This window comes from Diplodia corticola (assembly GCF_001883845.1).
Source record: "Diplodia corticola strain CBS 112549 chromosome Unknown scaffold52, whole genome shotgun sequence".
Taxonomy (NCBI): domain Eukaryota; kingdom Fungi; phylum Ascomycota; class Dothideomycetes; order Botryosphaeriales; family Botryosphaeriaceae; genus Diplodia; species Diplodia corticola.
The window spans coordinates 28243-51990 of NW_017971531.1; the positions used below are offsets into that span (position 1 = coordinate 28243).

The 23748-nt window shown below is 60.3% G+C and overlaps 8 protein-coding genes across 8 annotated transcripts; 3 read left to right on the plus strand and 5 right to left on the minus strand.

Moving 5' to 3' along the window:
* Positions 1-260: 260 nt before the first annotated feature.
* Positions 261-1790, minus strand: BKCO1_5200011 (microtubule associated protein; the record flags this gene model as incomplete). The annotated part of the gene is made up of 2 exons (XM_020277023.1): positions 261-1639; positions 1694-1790. The coding sequence occupies 2 exons, from the start codon at positions 1788-1790 to the stop codon at positions 261-263; spliced, it is 1476 nt and encodes a 491-aa protein (XP_020127316.1).
* An 849-nt stretch (positions 1791-2639) lies between these two features.
* BKCO1_5200012 (14-3-3 protein) lies at positions 2640-3974 on the minus strand (the record flags this gene model as incomplete). Its single annotated transcript, XM_020277024.1, has 7 exons — positions 2640-2993; positions 3052-3139; positions 3239-3603; positions 3653-3672; positions 3731-3777; positions 3833-3840; positions 3963-3974. The coding sequence occupies 7 exons, from the start codon at positions 3972-3974 to the stop codon at positions 2640-2642; spliced, it is 894 nt and encodes a 297-aa protein (XP_020127380.1).
* A 1031-nt stretch (positions 3975-5005) lies between these two features.
* Positions 5006-5974, minus strand: BKCO1_5200013 (uncharacterized protein; the record flags this gene model as incomplete). Its single annotated transcript, XM_020277025.1, has 3 exons — positions 5006-5063; positions 5125-5496; positions 5577-5974. The coding sequence occupies 3 exons, from the start codon at positions 5972-5974 to the stop codon at positions 5006-5008; spliced, it is 828 nt and encodes a 275-aa protein (XP_020127356.1).
* A 686-nt stretch (positions 5975-6660) lies between these two features.
* On the minus strand, positions 6661-10508 carry BKCO1_5200014 (ww domain protein; the record flags this gene model as incomplete). Its single annotated transcript, XM_020277026.1, has 3 exons — positions 6661-7200; positions 7256-7862; positions 7921-10508. 3 exons carry the CDS (start codon positions 10506-10508, stop codon positions 6661-6663), a joined length of 3735 nt encoding a protein of 1244 aa, XP_020127331.1.
* Positions 10509-11322: 814 nt separating this feature from the next.
* On the minus strand, positions 11323-13643 carry BKCO1_5200015 (gtpase activating protein for; the record flags this gene model as incomplete). Its single annotated transcript, XM_020277027.1, has 4 exons — positions 11323-13185; positions 13238-13348; positions 13448-13464; positions 13529-13643. 4 exons carry the CDS (start codon positions 13641-13643, stop codon positions 11323-11325), a joined length of 2106 nt encoding a protein of 701 aa, XP_020127330.1.
* Positions 13644-16555: 2912 nt separating this feature from the next.
* BKCO1_5200016 (basic leucine zipper transcription factor domain-containing protein) lies at positions 16556-17138 on the plus strand (the record flags this gene model as incomplete). Its single annotated transcript, XM_020277028.1, has 3 exons — positions 16556-16697; positions 16753-17008; positions 17108-17138. The coding sequence occupies 3 exons, from the start codon at positions 16556-16558 to the stop codon at positions 17136-17138; spliced, it is 429 nt and encodes a 142-aa protein (XP_020127329.1).
* Positions 17139-18472: 1334 nt separating this feature from the next.
* BKCO1_5200017 (swim zinc finger family protein) lies at positions 18473-19729 on the plus strand (the record flags this gene model as incomplete). Its single annotated transcript, XM_020277029.1, has 1 exon — positions 18473-19729. The coding sequence occupies one exon, from the start codon at positions 18473-18475 to the stop codon at positions 19727-19729; it is 1257 nt and encodes a 418-aa protein (XP_020127328.1).
* Positions 19730-21472: 1743 nt separating this feature from the next.
* Positions 21473-22404, plus strand: BKCO1_5200018 (uncharacterized protein; the record flags this gene model as incomplete). Its single annotated transcript, XM_020277030.1, has 2 exons — positions 21473-21995; positions 22199-22404. The coding sequence occupies 2 exons, from the start codon at positions 21473-21475 to the stop codon at positions 22402-22404; spliced, it is 729 nt and encodes a 242-aa protein (XP_020127355.1).
* Positions 22405-23748: the final 1344 nt, after the last annotated feature.

Below are 23748 nucleotides of genomic sequence, written 5' to 3' on the forward strand. Positions count from 1 at the left end.
TTCTCGAGCGTTATTTAACCTGAACGTATACCTCAACCGCTTCAAATAGACATTCAAAATGGCTACCCACACCACCACTTCCGCACGCCATAGATAGCCACGTGCGCCAATTTTTTTTTCCCCCCTGCACATACGGGCACGAACGAACCCCGTACTACACGAAACCTAGGTTGCCCAAAAAGACAAATGAAATATATCGACCACGCCTCTTTGAACGCCGTCAATGTACATCCGATTCCCGACAAAGTCTACAGCTGAGCCTAGGCATCTTCATGGCCGGCTATGTCCTCACCACGGTTGATTTGCACCCTCTTGTCTTCGCCGGCACTCACAATACCTACGTCCTGGTTCCAAGCGATGCCAAACACCTTGACGCCATCCCCGCCTGCCCTTCTTTCACTGTCTCCTTCAACGCTCTCGCGTGTGATTCGGTATAGGGACTCGCCGATCCGACCACCACCCGCGTCACCATCAGTCTTGACACCCGCACTTACACTTCTCACATCCCATATCCTGCATGTCCCATCATGACTGCCGCTCACCAGACCATATGAGTCTCCGGGTCGCGGAGATAGCGCGACCACGGCATTGGAGTGACCACGAAGTGTCAATACTGCGACAGAACGGGCATCAACACGCGGATCAAAGAGGGTGATGTGGCGCGCGCTGGTCCCAGCTGCCAGCAAGCGCAGCTCAGGAAGAGCGCACAAGCTGAGCAGAGACTGCGCAGTCGTGCGGGTGTCGACGGATGTTCCGGTGGGCAGGTCCCAGGTGCGCAGAGTGTGGTCCCAAGAGGTTGTGTATGCGACAGTCGGATCGGTGGGCGCGAAGATGGCAGCAGAGACGGGGGCGGTGTGTCCATTGAGCATCTGAAGAGGGCCACGTTGAGCGGCAGGCTTGCCGGGTGCTTGTTGCGACTCTTTCGAAGCCACTTTACGGCGTTTGCTGGAATGGGTCGAGGCGTTGGGCAGCAGATTCGTAGGAGCAGCGGGAGCGTCGGCGGGTGTTGTGCTCCAGACGCCCGCACTGCCATCGGCGGAAGCAGAAAGGATGCGGGAAGAGGGCGCGTGGACAGCAACGCTGTCGACGCTGGCCTTGTGGCCGTACAGCTCTAGAGTCGGGGTCAAAGACGAGGAGGCTAGAGAATCGCCCGGGGCTTCGCTGTATTTCCAAACGCGCAGTGTTCGGTCAGCGCCTGCTGAGACGAGGCTTGTGGAGGAAAGGAACTTCGCAGAGGTGGCATAGGAGGTGTGACCGCCCGCCGCTGGCGAGGTGGCTACGACTTGCGAGGTTGAAGGATTCCAAACGCGCAGCAGGCCGTCGTAGCAGGCCGACAGTATTCTTTCCTGGCCCTCGGGCACCGTCCGGTTGCTCCACTGCGCGGCATGCGAATGCCTCGACAGAACATCCACGTCAGAGACCCAGTCGTCGTGCTCCAAGGAGGCGACATGCACCGGTGGCACCAGAGCGCGCACGTACTCGACGGTGAGAGTGGCCTCGGCGGAGATGCCGTTCGCAGTCAGGAAGTCGTCTATCGAGGCGCGCAGGAATTGACCGTTGACGAGGAACTCAAAGGGAACGGGCCGCGGCGTGTCGAGCAGGTCGTTCACGAGGGTCGAGAGGGCATAGCGGCGGAGGGCTGGCGCGCGGAAAGGTCAGCGGGGTTTGCGGCGCGGGCAGGGCTGGGGCTCACAGGTCGAGACCAGAAGCTCGCCGGGGTTCTGGGGGATGGCGATGTCCGCATGGCGGGTGGTGAGCTGGATGCGCACCTGGGCCGGCTCGTTTGCCATGGCTGCTGCGTGCTCTGGGGGTGTCCGAGGCACAGAGGGCCAACTGCGATCCAAAATTTCCAGAGCTGCTGCCCCGAAGAGGTTTAGCGGTCGGCGTTGGCCAGCAGCAAACGCCGCGATTGCGGCTGGCGGCACGCGGCCAGCCCGCACAACGAACGCTGCTGCACCACACGCCCGACACATGCCCACGCCGCTCCGATAGGACGCCCACGTCCTGCACGCCCGCGCCTGTCCGCGCTTGCGAAGCACCGCCCTCCTCGCGCGCCGGCGCCGTATCCATGAATGAAAGCACGCCACGTACGGCCGTTGTTGCGAGCTGCTTGCGCGAGGGAGCGCGTCCTCCGGTGCACACATGACCCGTCTCGCCATGCGAGTGCGCTGCCTGCACAGTACACGAGCCCGGGGCGGTGCCGTCATCGGTGCGGAGAAGGCGCCTCGCCCATCATCTAACTCTTCGGGTCTGAGCGTCGACCCCTATTCTCACCACATGGCATGAGTGACCTGAGGAGACGTGTCGATATCATTGGTAATCGGGGATACACCATCCCTAAGGAATCACGCATCGCTAGTGTACTCGGAGGATGATTCAAAGAGAGCAGAGGCATGGAAAAGGGAAAAGGGAAAACAAGACAATCAAAGGATCACCGTTCCGAAGCCGAACCAAGCACGTAACTCTTCGCTTTCCATGATGATTCGATCCTCAGACAACTAGACGCCACCCTTGCTGCCCCCGACCCGTTTGCTCCAGTTCCCTCGAACAAAGACCGCGTCTTGCAAGATGAGCGGTGGAGATCAGGCCGCGGCAGAAGTACCAGATGCCTTGTTGCGCGCACCGGATTCGCCCCCCGCTTAAGACGCAGGAGCAGCCTCCTCGGCCGGCTCAGCCGCCTTGGGTGCCTCTTCAGCCGGCTTGTCGTCGGCCTTGGGCGCCTCGGACGCAGGCTCGGGCTCGTTGCCGTCCGACGAGGTCCAGAGGGTGAGGTTGTCGCGGAGGAGCTGCATGATGAGGGTGCTGTCGCGGTAAGACTCCTCGGACAACGAGTCGAGCTCGGCAATGGCGTCATCGAAAGCCTGCTTGGCCAGGTGGCACGCACGGTCGGGTGAGTTGAGGATCTCGTAGTAGAAGACGGAGAAGTTGAGCGCAAGACCAAGGCGGATGGGGTGCGTGGGCGTGAGCTCCGTCTGGGCAACGTCCGTGGCCGTCTGCAATTTTCAATCAGCTGTGGCCCGTTTCGATGGCGACGGCACGGAGCGGACAAACCTTGTAGGCCTCGTGCGCGGCCGTGGCGGCAACCTTGCGCTTCTCGCCCGAAGCGAACTCGGCGAGGTAGCGGTGGTAGTCACCCTTCCTGTTGAGCCGGACGAATCAGCAGACTGCCTCAATGGCGGCCGGGGCGCCGGGCTGCAGCGGCGCGCAGACGCGCGCCCGGGCGCGGCGGGTGACGTACATCTTGTGGTAGAAGACCTTGGACTCGCCGGACTCGGCCTTGGGGATCAGGGAGTCATCGAGCACGTCGAGCACGTCCTGGCAGACCTTCTCGAGCTCGGTCTCAATCTTCTGGCGGTAGTCGCGGATGGTGCCGACGTGCTTGTCGGAGCCCTTCGACTCCTCCTTCTGCTCGATCGACGAGATTATGCGCCACGACGCACGGCGGGTACCGACGACGTTCTTGTAGGCGACGGACAGAAGGTTGCGCTCATCCACGGTGAGCTCACCGCCGAGCTGCGACAGCTGCTGCGTTAACCACGTGTTTTCCTCAATGACCTTTGCCAGCGCGGCGATGGAGGGCGTACCTTTGCAACTTCCTGTTGTCTGCGTCAGCCGCTCAGCTCACTCAGTTTCAATGCTCATGGGAACTGACCTTCATGTACGTGACCATCTCTATGTGGCAACAGCGTCAGCGACCAGCGGCAGGCCAGGAGGGGACGGCGTGACGTACCATCGTAGCGCTCAGCCTGCTCGCACAGGCGGGCGAGGAAAGTTTTGCTGCAGCGGGGTCAGAATGAAGCCTTTGCGGCCAGCGGGCGCGGCGGCGGCGTACCTCTCACGCTGGACGGGGGCGGCGGGTTAGCACAGGCTCTTCTCACGGCGGCCAAGGTGACGGCAGCAGAGGGGGCGGGCGGCGGTCTCGCGATTAGGGGGCGGCGAGAGCGGGCCCGGGGCTGACTTACTTCGTTGGCCATTTCGACGGTGGACGGGCGTGTGGTGCGGGCAGTGGGAGACGCTGGGGGTGGGATGGAGGAGGGAGAAGGGCTGTGTAGGTTTGCGATATGGTGTTGGGGAGAGAGTGACGGGACGAGGGCCGGTGGATTAAGTGCTTGCCAAGCGTTTTCCAAATGCCCCGCGCAGCAGCGAGCGCCTCTGCGCAGGAGGCTACTGCCCACGCCCGGCCCAGCAAGATCTGGCTGGCACACGCACCCACTCCACGCGCCCACCTGCACATGCGACCGCTAGAGAAAAAAAAAATGTCCCGCCGCCGCGCAGCCGCTTCGCCAGGCAGCCGTCGCCGCGCTGGCCCGCCTGTTTGTCTTCTCTTTTTTTTTCTCTCGCATGCAGAGCCCGCGGCCACCAATCAGCGCCCGCGCAGGGTCAGGCCCCGTGATCCGGCTCCTGGCTGTGTCGCGCGACGATCTCCAGGAGACGCACTCGCGCCCATTGTTTTGCTCGCCTTGGGCCTTCTCCTGGCTGCCCCGGCAGCACTCTCGGCCGTGCTCCAGCAGCGTCCGCGAGATCTGCCTGCCAGCGATCCGGCCCTGCCAGGGCGGTCCGGCATGACCCTGAGTGACTTGCAAGCGCTGAGGCTGGCGCCGGCACCCGCGGCGCCCCGTCTTCTATTTCCGCCCTGCGCCATCGCGTGCTGCTCTACGCTACATGTGTTCGCCGCGCCTCCAGCCGCCCTCCTGGCCGGCATCCCACCGCCTCGGTGTGCGGGAGATCTTCAATATAGCGTTTCTAGAAGAAATTGCCTGGCGCGGTCCGAAGCGCTGGCCTTTGCACCACTCCCAGACTCCGCTTTCGTCCGCGCCGTCGTCCTCTTCGCCCTCCACACCTGTGCGTGTTCGCCATGACTCGGCCCCGGGCGGGCGCTTCTCTTGGAGAAGCACGCCTGCTCGCTGCAGGCCCGCAATTTCCCGGAGCATAGGTAGAGCGTCTCTAGGGCGGAGCACCGGCATGCTGTGCCCGCCAGCCCCGCAAAGCATCGCTGGAGAGGCTCTCACATGAGCAATCTCCAGGCACCGAGAATCAACGCTGCCGTACCCGTGCACACGCCCCTGTCCATGTGTTAGCCGTGGGAAACTCCCAGCGCAAGCATGTGGCAGGCGCAAGACTCACATCAACCACTGCAAAGTCGTGAACTTGACGGCTTCGAGCTTCTCCCTGAGCACCGCCGTCTCCTGCTCGATCCTGGTCTCGGTCTCCTTGAGCTTGAGTTCCTGCACGTTGGCCTCCTCCCTGATGCGGCCTTTCTCGAGGTTCAGGTCCAATCGGACACTGGCTTGCGTGCGTTGTATCTCGTCCCGCAACCTGCTGTTCAGCTTGGCAATCTCGTTGGTGAGTCGTTCGTGCGACGCGCGCGTCAAGGACATCTCGGTCGAGTCGGCCGTCAACAGCTCGGAACGCAACTTCGCAAAGTCGACTTTCTGCGTGTATGTGGCCCGCTCCTGGTCCTCGCGGAGCACCATGGTCCGCGTAAGATTTTGTATGCTACGCGTGCCGTTTGTCAGCGGGCACTGGCACCAAGGCAAGAAGTTGGCGGCCCTCGCATGGGCTTGCCGTCGACGCACCTCTCCTCAATCACGTCGCTCAGGACTTTCATCATGGCCACCGCCTGTTCCTCCGTCAGGCCCTCGTCCTTCAGCCGTTGCACGAACTTGAGCGTGTCGAAGTGGTGATCCTTGGGCAGAGCAGCTGTCGCCGAAAACGCCCGCCGCGGTGTTGTGGAGAGCCACTCCCGGCCCCCTCGTGCTTGACGCAGCGTGGCGCAACTCAGACGGAGCGTGCGTCCCCGGTATCCGTGGTGCAGGTGGCCAGCCCAGGCGGCGGAGCTGCATTTGCGCGACTGTGGGACAAGCGCGGGAGAAGCTGGAGACCCTCGCACCTGGCCTCGCGGCATTGAGCTCTGCCAGATGCTTGAGCGCAGCAGGCGCGGGATTTTCGACGCGGATGCGCTGCGCGTTGCCATGGCGGGCGGGGCAAAGAAAGAGGACGGGACGCGCAGGAGCTCCTCCGGCTTGATGTCGCGGACTGCCTTCAGCTTGAACGCAAAGAATGGATCGACGTGGGGATATCAGGCACCGTAGAGGCCGGTCCGACCTGCATCGCAGAGGGGAACGAGAAAGCGATGGGGGTGTGATGTCTGCCAATGTCCCCCACGGCGCCGAGTTCGCTGGGATTCCCGGAGCGCGCGCCACGTGCCCCGCCAGTTGCTCCGCCGACCACGTCAACGAAGGGCCTTCCGCCGACAAGGGGGCGGGCGGGGGCTTCCCTCGCGTTCAGGGGCTCGTCTCGGGCGCTGGAAAAATTGGAGTCCCACCTTGGTCATGGCTTTCATAAGACCTATCTAGTAAGGACGCTGCCTACGGGCGGCCGAAACACCATCATGCCAACCGCCTTTCTCCTTTCGCACGCCGTCTACGATACTCGCTTGCCGCCCCGTCTCCACAACCTGCTAATGTGTACCAATCAAGACCTCGAATGCACGCTAATGTGGGCTCAACGGGAAGAAAGGCAAGAGAAAGGGTTACAGAGAGAAAAAGGGATCAAAAAAAGAAAAAGAAAAAAGAGGTGGTATCGCCGCTTCGTCTCGTCGTTATCCCAGCATGGCCTTTCTTCCAGCCCTGAATTGAGCAAGCGCCGGGATCCCGCCCTCTACCTGCCGTACTCCAGGCTTGGGATGATCACCGGTCCGTATTTCATGGGCGCTCCGTACAGGTTCTCATTCTGGACCATGAAGTCTACCGCAATGCTCAGCTTGCCTCCGCCCTGACCTGGGACTGCCTGGCCGAACGTCCCATTCACAATCTCTGGATCGTAAATGACACAGGCCACGTAGTTTCGACGACCCATCAATCGCTTCAGCTCTCGGGGTTGGCCGTTCACATCCTGCGTGAAAATCTCCATCATCTCTTCCTTGGTGTCGGAGGGACTATGGGTCGATCGGTGGCCGTTGGCAGGGACCCAGAGAGGTTTGTTGTTGTGGAGCATCCGCAACACGTAGGAAGAAGGGGGGCTGTTGACCACGCTGGAGGAAATGATCTGATACATTGTCTTGTGGTCTTGAAGACGAGACGGATCGTGTACGAGGCCCGCGCCGCAACAACTGACGTCCCCAGATAGGAACGACATCCGAAGAGATTTATTGTGAGAGATGCCTTGGAGTGTGCGAATCAAGTAGGTCCGCTCAAGATCCTGGAAAATGGCCTGTTAGCACGTGCGCGCAAGAGCCGACGACAGAATAACCCACCTTGGATTCGTGGGTCCATTGATCCCTGAGTTCGTCCAGTACGTCGATCTCTCCAAAGGGACTCAGGATGCCGCTCATCAAGCCAGACTTGCCAACGGCTTTCTTGACCGAGTTGAAACCGTCGCCAACAACCCCTTTGGCGCCGACGACGCCGGCGACGGAGCTTGTGACCTTGCCAAGCATGTTGAAAGTGCCGGTAACGGCCTTCTTGCCGGTGGCCATGGTGCTGGCCAGGTGCTCGACCGATTCCAGTCGCGGGTAGACCAGGGGCACAGGAATCATCCAGATGCAATGTTGAACACTTGGAGGCAACAGTGCTACTTTGGGGAAGAGGCCTTGATACGTCGGGCCAGCCATAACCTGATGCGGGTTTCTCTCAGATCGGGTGTCTGGGCCCACAACCACGACCGACGGCCCCAAATACTTCACGAAGTGCCAGCCTGTTCCAGTGATTGTGAAAAGGTCCTGGTCGTTGTTTACGTTGCGAAGGATCTCCAAAGTCGTGTGGTGCTGGAACAAGAGGTACATCTCAATGCCAATCCTCCCGATGTTCTTGAACATGTTAGAGAACTGCATGTACTCGGGATAGGACCCCCAGCCATCGAAGCTGTTGCGCATCATCAGCACCTCTGGTCCAAGGCTGCAAGAAGCAGGTACCAACTTACATGTCGTGATCATCCAGAGCAAGGATGTGCGGGATCTGCGCGAATGCTTCGCGAAGATGTGGCTGATCGAAATGGCTTGTGTAGTAGTGGAAGTAGGCATGCGTCACGTCTTCTTCATGCTTCGCCGTCCACTGTGCATTCTTGCGGTTCTCCTTGCCGCTCATAGACGTCCACTGCTTCAGCAGAGGGATTTCCTTCCAGATACGATCCGCATAGATCTGGTCGCCCAGGCCGAGCTGGACGTGGAACCCCCCACATTCAATGTGTTTCTGCAAGATGTCTTTCCACATGTAGCCAACACCACCGAGCTTCTGGCGCTCATTGGCACCGACATTGAGTGCGAAATCGTTGCCTGAATGTGCGATGAACCGCCAGCTCGTCTCATTACGGCCTGCAACGAGGAATTCATAACGTGTGCATCCCAAATGGGAAGTCACAGCATACGTCCACTTGGCAGCATGGCCTTCCTCCATTTTGAGATCCACATCGTACCTGTAGAAAACCCATCTCTGATGACTGTAGATGGGATTGGGTTTCAACTGTCGCGGATTGGGGGAGAGATCCACACTTTGATGGATGTGGATAGTGGGAGGTTGAGGCGCATCTGTGACTAACAGAATAGAACCAAGCCAGATACCGCGTTCGATGTCCATGTTGGTGTAGCGCAGGTACGGTCCGAAATAGACACCGTTTGTGGGTTGGATCTTGTACATGTCTACTCCGGCTTGTGGGGGCGGACCAGTGAAGCCAGCAGCCGTGGGGCTTGCCAAGCCTGCCATTCCAGGCATGCTCTCGTGGAACGTTGCTTGTTGTGGTGGGAACCCAGGCGATGCCATCGGCTTTCCCGAGAAAGACCCCAAACCTGGCGAGGTGAGAGGGTTCACAAAAGTCCCCGTGGGAGACAGAGGCTCGCTGAGATTGAGAGGAGTCGGGCCCTTGGGAAACTCCCATTGGGTAGATTGAGTCGGAAGATGGATATAGTAGTAGTGGCCAGAGTTGGGATCCAGGTGTGCAATCCATCCTTCTGGAAGAGGAGGAGGCGACGCCGGGCCTGGGCCGGGTCCAGGCGAACTGTTCTGTTGATAAGGGTGGATCTGAAGGGGTGCCAGATTGCTTGGCCCAGCACTCTGTACTGGTTGCGGCTGCATTTGCACGGGGGGCTGTGAGGCTGGCTGAGCCCCAGCTCCTGGCTGGAGGCCTTGCTGGTTCGCGAAGGCGGGGTGTCCTTGTAGATTCAGATCAGTGGCCGCTCCTCCAGCGCTCACTTGCGCAGGAGCTTGTTGATTCGCAGGAGCGGGCCGCTTTTCGTTCGGATAGCCTTGAGGTGTCTGAGGCTGCACGCTTGAGTACGCGGGTGGGGGCTCTTCGGTGACGTTCATTCGCTGGAAATCCGACTCTAGCGTTTGCTCGCCAGGCCGAAGCCCAATGTTCGTGGCGGCTGCTCCAGGTGCAACGGCCTGTTGGGCTGGAGCTTGCGCGGCGGACGAAGGTGCGGGGGATGCTACGGCAGGGTGCCCGGCTGGAGGAGTGGAGGAAACTGGTGGCCTCACCTCAGAAAGGCCTTGGTATACTGTCGGAGGGCCATGAGGCTGTGAACCGGGCTGTTCCGTTGGAGTCCACGGTCGCTGGGCCGGCTGCTGGGCTTGCTGAGGTTGAGGGCTTGCCTGTGGTGGCTGCCCGCCGTATTGTTGAAGGCGTTGGTTGGCTGCGGCATTCTGACCTTGTATGCTGCTGAGCGTCGAAGGCCCAGCAATTCCGGCTGCCGCATAACGTGCCTCTATCCCTCCGCCTGGCGCATGATCGATGGCAGGTGTTTCTGGCGGAGGCGGAGAGCCGCGCTGGGCTCTTGTTGTAGACGTGGATGCGGTGGAGCTGAGACGGTTCACGCCTGCGGGATTGGGGATTCTCAGAGCTTGGTTTTGAGGCGGCGAGGACGTTGTTGGCGGAGGTGGCCAGTATTGCTGGTGGTACTCTGGATAAGGATTCGCCCCTGCTTGGGCAGGCTGCGACCCAGTGCGCTGGGGGTTTTTCTGGAACAGGTCCTCCTTGTCTGGAGTCTCAGGGCCCGGTGAAGCAGGGAGTGGCTTCGGCGTGCCTTGCCGCCTATCCGCAGGCCTCCCCTGAGAAGAACCTGAGCGGCCTTCTTCCGCAACGTACGGCGCGTAGGCATAGCCCGAGACGGTGGGCCTGTGAGGGTCACTTGCGTCGAACCGCGCACGCGGGGAGCCACCGGACGGGTGCCGGTACCCATCTTGCTCAGGCGTGTTGTTCCTGGACGCTCTCTCGCGCTCCGAGAGCGGCGTGTAGACGCGACGGCCAGCACCGGGCTGTGGACGCGGATCGTCGTCGGGATAGGGCAGCGGGCCGGTGGGAGGCGTGGATGCTGGGGCAGGGAAGTTGGGTACCGGTGGTGGGCGCGCGAGGCCTTCGTTCATGCTGGCCGCGGAGCCTGCGCGTGGCGGAGGCGAGGCAGCGTTGTCGCGCTTGCTGATACGCAGCGGGCCGACGGTAGGCGTTTGAGAGCCATTGCTCGAGGGGCCCAGGAAGAGTTCCTCCTCTGGGCGGCCGTGGCGCCGCGAGCCGTCCATGGCTGTGGCGTGCAGAAAAGTTGGCGGGGAGAGGCGCGACGACAACGACGGGCTGTGCAGGAGGGGTGTGTGGGCAGCTGCGGCAGGCGCAGAGGATATCGCGGCGGAGGCAGCGCGCAGCGGCAACGTCGGCGTGGACGCAGCGTGTACTTTGGCAGTCCAGGCGCGTGATATCGAGTTTACGCGCCCAATGGAGCTGCCCGAAGGCTGTGATGCGCCTGCGCCCAGACGTCACAGGCCTGGCCTCTAAGCGCGCGGGGAAGTGGCCCAGCGCCGCTTCGCGCTCTGATTCGCCCGCCGCCGCTGCTGGCCAACCTCCGAGCCACCACGCGAAGCCCGACGTGCCCTCGAAGCGCCAACCACCTGACCTGATGGGCAGCGGCTCGGCTCGGCGGCCATGGCCTTCCTGGCCTTCTTGGCCTTCGTGGTTGCGCCTTCCACGAGCCTCCTTCTCCCTTGCCGCGCATGCGGAAATGAACCCAGCGGCCTCTGCCTGTGCTGATACCGGACGCGGCTCTGCATCGTCGTGGCTTGTTTGCTCTTTCCATTATTACCTCTGCTTAACTGTACAGCTATTTCCTGTGCAGACCTTTACACTGAAACCGGCATCCAACTCTGCAGGCCCGCATCCTGTGCCCATCCGCCGCCCCACCGATCCGCGGTGCAGCTGCCTGGCTCCCGGCCGATTCAACCCGCGACAGATTTTCCAATATACTACACCCTACATTGATGCAAACCCAGCTGCCAAAGATGAAGAAAGAGTCCGAGGCGCACCGATCGTCGCACAGGTCCAGCATAGCTTTAGCCACTGGACTCATCGCCCAAAACGGGCGCTTAACCCTGCAAATGCGTCTGGACTTTGCCTTCCCCCCATCATACCGGAAAAATCAACACTCTCTTGGCTGACATGGCGTGCCCCCCCTCCGTTGGCGCTTGCCGCTGGCTGACCAGGTGCGTTCGAGAACGGATTTGTGCTGCCTGTCTGGCCTGCCATGTCTCCGGCTGTGTTCGACGTGCCGGGCGCGGCCGCACTTTGTCCGTTGACTGGCGCGCCTTCGGCCGTACCAAACGCCGTGGTTCCAGGAAGTGGCGCGGGGGCCATCTGAGGTTGGCTGTACAGGGCTAATATCGAACTTTTGTCTTGACGGACTGGAAGCTGCGGTTGCGGTTGGTAAGGGTTGGCAAAATGATTTGGCTGTTGCTGGAATTGCTGGTATGCGTTTTGTGCCTGAAATCGGTCCTGCGGTTGCTGATACCCTGTGTTCGGGGCTTGTTGCTGCCCATACCCAAATTGCGCTGTTTGTTGCGCCGGCTGTGGATGGAAAGACCCCTGCACATTGGTGGCAGCCTGCCATTGCTGGTGCTGCTGTTGCTGGTGCTGCTGTTGCTGGTGCTGCTGTTGCTGGTGCTGGTGCTGCTGGTGCTGCTGCTGTTGCTGGTGCTGTTGCTGTTGCTGCTGTTGCTGTTGCTGGTGCTGCTGGTGCTGGTGCTGTTGCTGGTGCTGTTGCTGTTGCTGGTGCTGCTGCTGTTGTAACGGCTGAGCGAAGGCCGAGAGAGATGATACCTGAGAATTAAAAGGATTGCTGCTGGTGAAGATTTGGGAACGTGAGGTCTTTAAGAACGGATTGCCTCCCTGAGAGGACTGAAACCCTCCTTGTTGACCATAAGAAGCCAGGCCCTGTTGAGCACCGGTGAATTGAGGTGGTATTTGGGGCACCGGCGGAGGGGTAAATGTTTGCAAGAACGGATTGTATCCCTGTTGCTGATTTTGCGTACCGTGACCTCCCGTGTGGTTTGGAAAGAGCTGTTGCGGCTGCTGTGGTTGAGAAAGCTGGAGGTTCTGGAAAGACTGGTCCAAAGCCGGGTGTGCCGTTGCAGGAGCTTGGGACAGTTGAGACGAAGGAAGGAAAGGATTGAACGATGCGCCGGTTGGCTGGGTCTGCAAGGGTTGGAATTGCTGGTGGATCGTTGGCTGAGGAGCGTCCAACCGGTCGAAAGGATTCGTTGACTGAATCCCTGCCGGAGCAGTTGGAGGAGGCGCGGAAGGTCTGGTTCGGCTCATGGAGAGCCCGTTTGCACTTTCGCTATGGGCGGAAACAGGGGTGTGTGCTCCGGAAATACTCCTGCTGCCCTCTCCCAACCTGATCAGAGTCTCCACGGATTTCTCCAAGTTCCCATTGAGCCCCTTAAGCACCGTCACGTTGCGTTTCTCATCCGGAAAGCCCATATCCTTCAACGTCTGGAGCTTTGTCTCAAAGCTATCGGCAGACGCACTCCGCACGTTGTGCCCAAACACTCTTGACGCCTTGTTTACCCTGGGTGGTGAAGAGTCTCCGAATCCGCTGAGGCCGGCGCCGACGCCCGGCGACGATGGGGGGCTGTTCGAGTCAGGCTTCGACACCGGGAAAGTAGCGGACGAAGCTCTAAGTCCGAATCCAAAGCGCTTGCCAGGCTTCGGCGGTAGTGGTGGTGGCCGGTCCTCCGCAGAGCTGGTACTGCCTGTGTTGTGCCTGGTTCCAGGGCGAGATTCTCCTGAGAAAGCCTTGTGCTCGTACTTCTGTCGAATGAAACGCTCCAGCGCGCCCTCGACTTCGTCTACGTCAATTGGTATGTTCGGCTTTATGTTGTTTGGGTTGTATATCCGGTTGGAGGCCACATTTCCCACGCGCCTCATGTTCTGTCGAGGATTATCATCTGCCACGGGCGGGTCGGGGAGACGGGAAACGCACATCGACCTGATCATTACTCCAGCTGTCCATGCTCAACGATTTGACCTTGGAAATGTGCGTCCCAAGCTTGCGATGCAGCGTTGCGCAGCGCATGCAGAGAAAGATGCCCAACTGTTGTCACGGAACAATGTCAGCAGCCAGCCTGAGGTTGGCCCCGTCACGGACAACACGCGCAGCGGAAGGGACACGATCGCACAGGTTGGCACTCACACTCCAACTTGCCCATCCTGCGGGGAGCAGTTAGCATTGGGCGCACACGGCAGCAGGGCAGCGGGCGGGCACGGCACACACCTGGATTCCGAGCTCCGCAGTCGGCACACCTGTCATTGCCCGCGGTAGACTTGATCAGGTCCTGAAGCGCGCGCTCGTTGCGCGCCTGCTGGCGCTTGTTCAGGGCCGAGGACATGCTGGGTGGTGGTTGGGCTGTTCGGAGGAGGCGCGGAGGAGGGACGGATGCGATCCTCGAGATTGGTAAACAGACGTCAAGTCGCGCTAAACCCAGGGGCAAGGCGTGCCAGCGCGTGCATGCTGAGAGCGCAGGGAAAGGAAGAAGAACGGCTCTGGGGGAGTCCAGCGAGCAGGCGCATAAAGTCGGATGGCGCTGGCTGACGGACGAGTCGCGTGGTCCGGCTCATCGCTGCCGCAGCGGATAGCGTTGCCCATATAGAAGTGGCGCTCGTTTGGAGCGAGGACATGGCGCGTCAGGGGCAGTGCTCGCGCGTATTCCGCGGCGTCCCCGTGTACTTGTTTAAATGCGATGACCTCGCTTGACGTTGATTGCCCGCTCCCCGCCGCGCCCGCAGCGTGCTCTGCGACAGTTTCTGGCCGCTGCGCTGCCGTATGTGGGAGCCGCCTCTGTGGCGCCAAGCAGGCGGGCGGGCGGTCGGGCGGGCAGGCAGCCCAGCGCTACTGCGTGCATCACACACCGCGCAGCCGAACAGGCGCGCTTCATTTGCGAGAAATGCGCGCGGCGGCATGTCTGGCAGACAGGCGGCCTCGGCGCCCGCGACATGAAATAATGCCTGCACCGAAGCCATGGGAGCCTGCACCACCTCAAATTGGTCTGGTACCTCGATATGACCAACCAGCTCATGGAGTGTGCGCCGGCGGTTGATTAAGTGTACGTCCCGCCCGCAGGCGGTCGAATGTGTGATGAGGAAAAAAAGGAGAAGGCGGCGCCGCAGCAGAGATTTTGATAGCCCCCGGCCAGCGCCGCTTAGCGCGCGCTGATGTAAGCCGCCGCCGCACACAAAATCTTCGCGCGGCCCGCCGCACCTCTCCACGACGCAACCTCCGTTCGACGTCTGGAAGATGAGACGGCAGTCTGTGTGCCTCGCGCATCGCAATGTCCCGCTGCGCGTTTGGCAACACAGGCCCGTCGCCGGAAGCCTCCATGGCCCGATCCAGGTCTCGCTTCATCGCCATGATCCGCCGGCAGGAGGCGACGATTGCATCTGTCTGTGTAGTCCGTAGGTAGCACCACGATTTGCCTGCCTCTCGCGTCGTTCGATGGCCCTGAAGCATACTTCATCAATCAGTGGAAGAGCAAAACAGGCTTTTAGCAGGGCCGCGTCTTCTCCACCCTACTGCTCACTTGCCGTGGAGCAGCAGGACTATTTTAACTGACGAACATATTGCCGTGCAACTGGAACTGGGCAGCCGCGCACGGGGCGAGGCCGGGTCTCGCACGCACGGCGGAAGCGACTACAACGCGCAAGCCTGGTCCGCCAATTTGCCCGTTGGAAGGCATGGCAGACAGCAAAGAGATGAGTGTGCCTGCGCCGACGGTAAGCTGACAGCGCGCCGTCCGGGCCATCCGAAGTGCATTATGCCAACACAGGCTTGGTGCTAAACGAGAGCGACGACGACGCCGGGGCGCAGACGCGGGGCTTTGGCGGGGTGTCTGTCGTGCTGCAGGTGGTGCCGTGGTGGGAGTGCTGCCTGAGGCTGGAGCGGCGCGGGGCGGTCTGCAGTGCCCTACTGAGCTTCTGCTCGCCCGCCCCCATTGGCTGCCACGCCCCGGACGTTGCCCACACAGCCCACGTCACCGCTCCTCGACTGCCGCCCTTCTGTTCTCCTTGTCACCGACGAAGCGTCGAAGCGGCGCCGGCGTCGATCTTTGCTGCCTGGCCCCCACGTCCCGCGTCGGTGAAGGCGAGCCCGAGCTGACCGCAGCGCTCATCACCCAGCCCAGCCAGATGCCGCATCATGGGCGGCTGCACCGACAACAGAGCCATCCCCCGGCGCCGCTTGGCTCCAGGCCGCAGAGTGCAGAGGTGCTCAGCGCTACCGCCGCTGGCAGCGTGCAGTGTCGCTGGGCGTGGACGGGCGAGCCCCGAGGCTGACCTTGCGAGACGGCTCGCTGCTGCGGACATGCCGAAAGGCGCCCTGCGGCGCATGCAAGCAAGACGGCAGTCAGGAAATGCAGGTACCTTGGATTCCCGGGACCTACGCCACGCAGGCGGGAGCTTCTTTTGCGCCAACCGCGGGCCAACGACGGGCTTTCCGCCCGTCTGGACCGCCATCCGTCTCTCATCAGACGCGCCTGCAGCGGTGCCGACTCGCGGGAAGACGCCTTCGGACCTAGCGCTCCGCTGCGTCTTGCATACCCGCATCTTGGGACCGCTGCCTAGTTTCTCTCCCTCGCACCAGCCCTACGCAGACCTGGCTATCCGGCCTCCCATTGGGGGGGAGCTGACCGCGGGTGCTGCACTTCTCCGCCTCAGATCGCCGGTCGTGCCTCTCCTTCCGCTTTTGGGTGAATGGTAACGATGTGGATGCTCGCCACCCCCGGGCCGTCGGTGCTGCCTACAGCTGTCATGATGTCCTCTCGCTCAGCCTGCCGTATGTGGCTCGCATGACGCTATCATCTCATCCCCGGTGATTCCGCGCTGCATACTGTTCATGTCCACGCTCACTTCCCTTAAGATGGGCTCTCGAGCATTCTGTGCTAGACACAAACCCGCTTGGCTCCACCGTAGTCATCACCAGAGCATAATTGACTCTCTTCCCAGCCCCTCGCATGCATTTCGTTGATGCTGTCGACCCCACACTGCCTCGTTAAGGATCAGTGTTTGCATTCAACTACACCACGAAGCGTCACATGCATGCTCGAATCCGAGGCACGCACAATTCCATACCCACTGTGTGGTGCCTGAGCCGTGTACCTCTTTCCAGCCGCATCGGCAGCAGTTGACCTCTCAATGAAGCAACCCGAACAGGCTCTCCGCGCCGCGTGCAAAACCAAGCTTTCACGGCCCCCATCTAAGCGGCGCTCGGCTTGTTATGACACAGCAAAACGACGACAGTGACCGCAGCATGTCTCAAGGCGGAGACAGAGGCGGAGCAGGGGAAACCTCGAGCGGAGAGCCATGGAACCCATCCAGTGATGACTGGGCGCAAGTACAAGACCCGACGGAGCGGCGCAAAATCCAAAACAAACTGGCTCAAAGGAAATACCGTATGACAGGCACGCCGGATGAAGACTCTGTGTATTCACTGAAACCGCATTGTAGGGCAAAAAGCGAAGGACGAACGCGAAGAAAAGGAGAGGACTTTGACCAACCAGCAATTGGCGGGTGGCGCCTACAGTCTGCCGGGCCCGGGAGACTATGAGCAGCATCCAGGCCGTCAACTATCCGGCCTTCCTTGGGGAGGGCTATCGATGAGCCATATTGTCGAGTCAGGCAAGTCCAAAGAGCAGAGCTCATACGATAGCTCACGCGAGACGTCGGTTTACGCCTCAAGGTCTCGAACCGGGGGAAGCTCGCGGTAAGTGCCCGCGGCCAATGTGAGTCCTTCCAGTCGACATGTGATAGATTGTGGGTTGACCTGTTCTTACAGCTCAGGTTTGCGTCTAACCACTAGCAGGCAACCTTCCAGCAAACACCAAGCACCGTAAAGGACCAGTAGATAGCTGAATTCGATCACCATGCGACCCATTGACTCCCACTGATCATGTTGCGAGGGGGCTTGCGGCCTGAAGGATATTGTCACGCTCAGCGGCGGCACCTAGCCGCGGCACGTATGAAGGTCCTCTCATCCGTCCCATTACTGCAAGTTCCATGCCTGGGCGGATTGGGCTGAGCGGAGCCAGCGCAGCGGTCGTAATACGGAGAGGCTTCTCTCCGGTAGCTGTGGTCTTTGCAGCTCGCGGTGCGGCGTCGCCGCCTCGACTATTGCGATCTGGCGAGATGCCTGTGCCTCGACACGGACCACAAGATCTCTTGGAGGCAGGCAACATTGCATGTCAGAGGCGTCGATCTTTCGGAGCTTTTCTGCATGCTGTGGCGCCGGGTTGCGGCTGGGAGGCGGCGCGTATCTGGCGTGATCTGCACAAGGCAGAACGGGCATCTATTCTTGTGTGCAAGATGGTCTCCGCAGACACCCATAGACAGAAAGCAGCTAAGCGCCTTGTGAAGCCTCAGCAGCAAAGCAGAGCGGTGTTGGTGTTCGAAATTGAAAACGAGTTGGCCGACGGTCGAGCAAGAGGCAAAAATAGCTAGCGCAGCCCCACCCCGATGCACAGCCATCGCGGCCCAGATTGACGACACTGCTCGCGCCAACACCCAACTGGGCGCCGCTGTCTATCGTCTCTCTGCTCGTCGACCAGCGCCGCAGCTGGCGCCTTGACCCAAGCCGCCGAGACAGCTTCAACGCCAGCACTTTCACATGCTGTAGACCATGGTGATGCGGCAAAGCCGTCTGCGAATGCCGCCTTGCGCCGCCGTGCTACCTGGTCATCTCTCGCCGTATCCTTTGCAACTACTCTCTCCGCTTGCCATGCCACCCACTGTGAGCAGTAGATGTGCTCCATGCGCGGAGCCCCGCCCTGCGGCGCTACTCTTGCCGTTCGCCCAGCACCCGCGCCGCCGCCGCCGCCGCTGGCAACGCTCTCCACACTGTCAAGCGCCGCTTTGATAGAGGCTTAGGCGGACTGTCTCCCGACCAGCCTTCCTCATTTATGCACTCTACTGCGGCGAGGTTTGCTGGCGCCAGCAAGTTAAAAGTCCCCGCGAAGCATCCAGGACAGTCCAGCAACAACAACAACAGCAGCAGCAGCAGCAGCAGCAGCACCACTACCACCACCACCACCACCACCATCACCACTCGCACTCCCACTCCCACTCGAGAACCAGTCTTCTACAGCAGCTCTCCACCTCGTGTGTTCTCCGTGTTCTCCCTTTCTTCATATCTCGCCACTTCACCTCCACCGCACTCAACCAGGCCGCAACAATGCAAGCACAGTCGGGCATCACGTACGTGGTGCATCCCTCCATCCACCAAAACGTCAAGGATGGACTTGCCGCAGCTGGAAACATCCAGGTGACGGAATGTGCGTCTACCGGGACCCTGAGCCGCGGATACCTTTTTTGTGTTCGGGAGGGAGGGGTCGATCTCGAACTGTTTGTGAGCCGGGACCAGGATGCGCCCCTCTGTTGGTGCCAGAAAGACGTTCTTTGCAGGGTATGGAACTCGCGTCTCTTCCTGAAAACGTCTGCTTACTCACGATTGCAGCACGCGTTCTGGCTGATGGATCAAATCTTCCTTACCGCTTCGCAAAAACTCAGTTACTTTCCCAACGTGATCCACATCCAGGCTGATGGGAGAGCCACCGCGGACCCAGCTCACATGAACCAAACGCTACCTTCCGCCGCCATCTTGATCGATACCATCACCATCAACCAAATTGGCCTTAGTCGAAGATGGACCGTCCGCAAAACGCAAACTCCAGACGTTGGGGCTGGCGGCTCGAACCAAGGCGATGGGCCTTTGAAGGACAGAGTGGAACTGCTCAAATGGGTCCTCGAGCCAAGCGATGCTGTCTGGCATGCCTTTTCCAGGTGCTGCGCGTCGCGTCTCGACTGCGACGATGACAGGGTCGTCCAGAATGTGTGGCGGCAATTCAAGGAACTCGTCGATGACCTCTTGGACGATGAAAAATTCGAACCGAGGCTGGACGCCATGCTCACGCCAGACTTCTGCGTTGCTGCTCAACTGATCCAGCTCAAGGCCGGCTACGAGAAGGTGTTCCGGGACATTGACGCGATAGAACCCCTGTACGACCACAAACCCACAACTTACTTCATCGAGCAGGCCGATAAACTCTGCGAACACGCCATCAAAATCGCCAGGCTCTACGACAGTGGGGTCGTTCGGAAAAGTGGATATGTCTGGTACATGTCGGGCTTGCTTATTCACATCATCCGCGAAGTGGTGGAGCGGGACTACAGCAAGTACAGCAACTCGCAAGGATCGGCACGGCATGACGACCCGGCAGGCAACCTTTACGTCCGCCTCGTTAGCGACTCATCGCCCGAAGGAGGGCTGATGTATGTCTTGAAAACCCTTGGATCCATTCCCCCAGGCATACTCGGCCGCCACAGACAAGTCCTGCAACGGATCGAACGGGCCTTGCGACCCGTTGGAGGGGATACGACTTTCAAGTCCAAATTCCATGAAGTGGTGGCGAGATGCAGTCCTGGGAGCTAGGCGATGCATGCGTGGCTTGGGTAAGAGACTTTGGCGGCGGTATTTGGTTAGACCCGACGGCTCACTGCCAACACCACATTCGTTGACATTCCTGCGTTGAATTTCCTCTTGTATCGGTCGTTCTGTTCTGTCCCTCCTGTGTCAGCTGTCTAGATTAGAGCACAAGTCGCTTGTCTTTGCTGCGCCATATGCTCGGCCAAAGACGGCGTTTAATTTACTCTCGTTGTTCTCCACTCAAGAAGCAATTTGCCCAGTACCTGCAGGTCTAGATCTCGCACCAGGTCTGTAGCGTTCGCTCGGCCTGCACGGTTGTGGCCAGAGTGCTGAACAGAGGTGGCAGTAGGGCTTCTTTCGTCGTCGAATGCTCTGCCTGCAAAAAGCCGAGCATCTGCTGCATGCTGCATCAGTGCCGAGGGAGAGAGACGTTGAGCAAGTGTTGGGCAACGTTGGAATGATGGGTGGCACAGGCGCATGGCCATGTCCGAACACAGGGGCAGGGTTCGAAAAGGCCGATGGGCATGTCTCCTGACCGACGCGCGACATGGCGGCGCGAGCATGAAGGAGCATCGAGATGGGCGGGCCGGGCCGGAGATCTTCAAGATGGCTTGGTCAGAGGTCGACGGAGTGGGTGGGCTGAGGGTCGAACGGTCGGACCACCCAGGCGCGTTACGCGTGTCTGCTTGTCGACCTTGAGACGCAGCGGAAGATAGCGTGAGGGGTTCCTGATGCCATCTCTCGTGAGCCGCTCCAGTTTTCCGGGGCAGGCTACCGACGCAGGTCGCGCAGTAGCTTGCACGCTGGCAGGCGCGCAGGCCGACAAGCGACGACAAGCTTACTGCTCCTGTGCACAGGACTGCGGGGTTGGGCGGTTCCAGGCGCAGATCCGGTGGCTCGCACGCTGACTAGCCGGCGTGCCGCTGCCACCGCTGCCACCGCTGCCAGCATCATCCAGCAGCCAGCGCGCGCGCCCGCCGACGCATGGCCGACGCATGGCCGACGCCGTGCATGAGCGACCCACGGCGCGGCGAGAGGCGCAGGGCGGGGGCAGCACCGGGGCAGCACCGGGGCAGCACCGGGCCCTGCATGACGTGAGAAGGCGGCGAGGCGCGCAGACAAAGGCCGTTGGGCGGGCTCACGTGGGCGCCGGCCGCGAAAGGAGGCCGCGTCCTGGGCCGTGTGCAGCGTGGCTGCGTGGGCGGGGAAGGGCGTCAGGGCGTCGCAGCGTCGTGTCCATGTTCGTGTGTTCCAGTGTTCCAGTGTTCCAGTGTTCCTGGGGGGGCCCGCTCTGGCGCTCCAGCGTCGGGTGCACGTCAGCGGAGCGATAAGCCAATGCCCTCAGGCGCGCCAACGGGGGCGTGCTCGAAGCGCGGGGAGCGCTAGCCCGCCTGCGGCAGCGATCCCCGGTCCCTAGGCTGCTCCTTCCTGCTCCATTATTTACCTCGACCTCCTCGTCCGCCCGCTACATTCCTCGACCGCCCGCTCCCGCTCGCCTCCCCTGCCAGCTCCTCGCTTCTCTGCGCCCGAGCAAACCCGCTGCCCTCCAACCTGCCGCTGCCCAGCGCCCAGCGCCCTGCGACCGCTTCGCCCTCACCCACCACCCGCCGTCCTGACGTAATCCGCGCTGTCTGTCGTCCTTGGCGCACGCTCGCCCGCCCGCGCCATACGCCCAGCGCCTAGCCAAACCGCTGCCTCGCCTTCCTGCCCCCCTTCTACCTCTCCCCTCTCGCATCCGCCAACTCCGCCATGTCCGACACGAACTCCCCGCCCCGCTCGCCGCCTCCCACCGAGCGCCGCCGCTCGTCCTTCGCCGGCCAGGCCTTCGCCGACCTGTTTGGCCGCCAGCCCGCCAACCAGAACCCGAACAACGCCAACGGCAATGCCAGCTATCAGGGCCCCATCACCAGTGCTGCTGCTCAGGCCAACCGCCGCCGCCTGTCGTTGACCACCCTTGGTCTGTCGGGCTCGCCCAGCCAGCCCTCTCCCTTCAACACCATGCGGAGCCGAGGCGAGAGCGTCTCGTCTGCCACCTCGGGCTCCTTCAACGAGAGTCCATTCGATGATGACGACACATCCAGCTCCAACAGTCCGCCCAACACTGCTGCTACGTCGCCGTTTGCGCGCAGGCTGAGTTTCGGTGCTCGGGCGCTTCGCGACGTGAAGCAGGGAAATGGGAGCGGAAACACGTCTGCCAATGGTAGAGCTCGCCCCAATGCTTCTTTAAAGTCTCCTACCCCGTCCTCGAACATCACTGCGACCAAGGGTCGAGGTCTGTCTTGCTCGCTGCCCTCTATTCCCTCTGCGCTGCCCTTGCCGCATGTTACGTGTACAGTCCCTTCCCCGCTGGCTTTGGCATCCGTTACCCCTTCCTACTGTCTCTCGCTCGCCGGACTCAGTGGTCCGGCGCGAAGATGGACGCCGGCTTGTTGTTGTTCATGATTCTCGATCCTCACTGACCATGTGATCATCCAGACGGCTTCAACTTTGCCGAAAACATGCGTACTAGAGCCGAGCGTTCATCCATCTCGGCTGCCAGTCCTGGCCGGGTCTCTCCTCCCATGCATCATCGAGCTAAGAGCATTGCCACTGCCCAGCCTATCCGCGAGGTACCCAAGGTCGCCAAGGCTCCTGATGCCTTCCAGGAGCGCATCTTGAAGGGTGACTTCTACATGGACTAGAGCGAAAACCAGCCCAGCCAAACAACGGGTGACGACTAAAAGTACAAGCACGCTCCGTGCGTGATCCCCCCCCGGTATCTGCACACTCGGACTGGACCGCCACATCGATGTTCACAATGCCTCCACGCACTGCTCCTATCATCAACCAAGGTAACGGAAAGAAATAAAGATCGCCTGCTTCAACGACCTTTCCCACCCTCCAGCCCATCAATACCGCCATCGACTTGGACATTCTAGTCTACGTTTGCCCCACCTGTAACTGCGACAGTCTCTCCTCAGTTGGTCATGTCTTGAACATCAAAGGAACAATCACTGGTACTCGAATATCGACCGTTTTTGCTTCACAGCTGCTTGCTGGCTTCAACATGGCTATCGCGGCTTATGGAGACGGCTTACGCACTGTAACTTGGGCCAACTACCTAGGCATATTCACGATTGTTACGGCTCCGTTTGTCTCCTTTCAAGGCGTTCGTCTTTTCCGAGGATCACGGTTTTGCAAGCAAACTGGACGGGAAAATTGCAAAGTATCCATCTCTTATTAGGCGTCGAACTTGTCACGACACGGAGATGGCTCTTCTTCTTGTTCCTCTATATCTTAGGACCTCGTTTTTCTAGCGCTGGTTTTCATCATCTGAAAAGACAAAAAAAGTTCAGGGACCAAGGAAACAAAATTGGGCGTCGGGCTCCCCAAAGTACGTTTGCCATTGCCTTTTTGTACTTTTGTATGACGTATCCACCCGTTGCCTTTACGGCTGCTGTTTTGTTATGTGTCGAAGAACAAGGCAAGAAAGGCGTTCTGGTTACAGTCTTTCCCAGAGAGAAGGGCAGTTTTTGGCAGAAATCAAATAGGCTGAATAAGAGGAAGCGAGGGCCTGCACTGCCTCAGCTTGGTTTCGTGACCAGACAGTCCAATCAGAAGCAAAGCTAATGACGCAAAGAAAAAAAAAAAGAGAAAGAGGAACTTCGCCATTTCTTTCGAAGTAGTTCTTGGATACTGAATGCGGCTTGACCACCCTTCATGCCGAGGTCCACTTTTTGCTCTAATCGGATATTAAGAGGACCATTGAATGCCAGGCCGTCAATTTGCTGCCAAGGAAAGGGACGTCCGAGTCCCACGAGAATATGATGTTGGATTGTTTCTGGGAAGGAGCATCACCACCTGCAATATCCTGTCGATGCGATGTGATCACAAATTGTTGGTCGACGAATGCCTTTGCCTCAGCACTACGCCCGGCCTAAGTCGATGCCTTTCTGTCGTCGATCGGCTCCTTGTCCACGCAGAGGAGCCTGCCCGCTGTCGTCTTCTCGTGCCACAGCCCTCGCGCATATCAAAACCGGCTACCA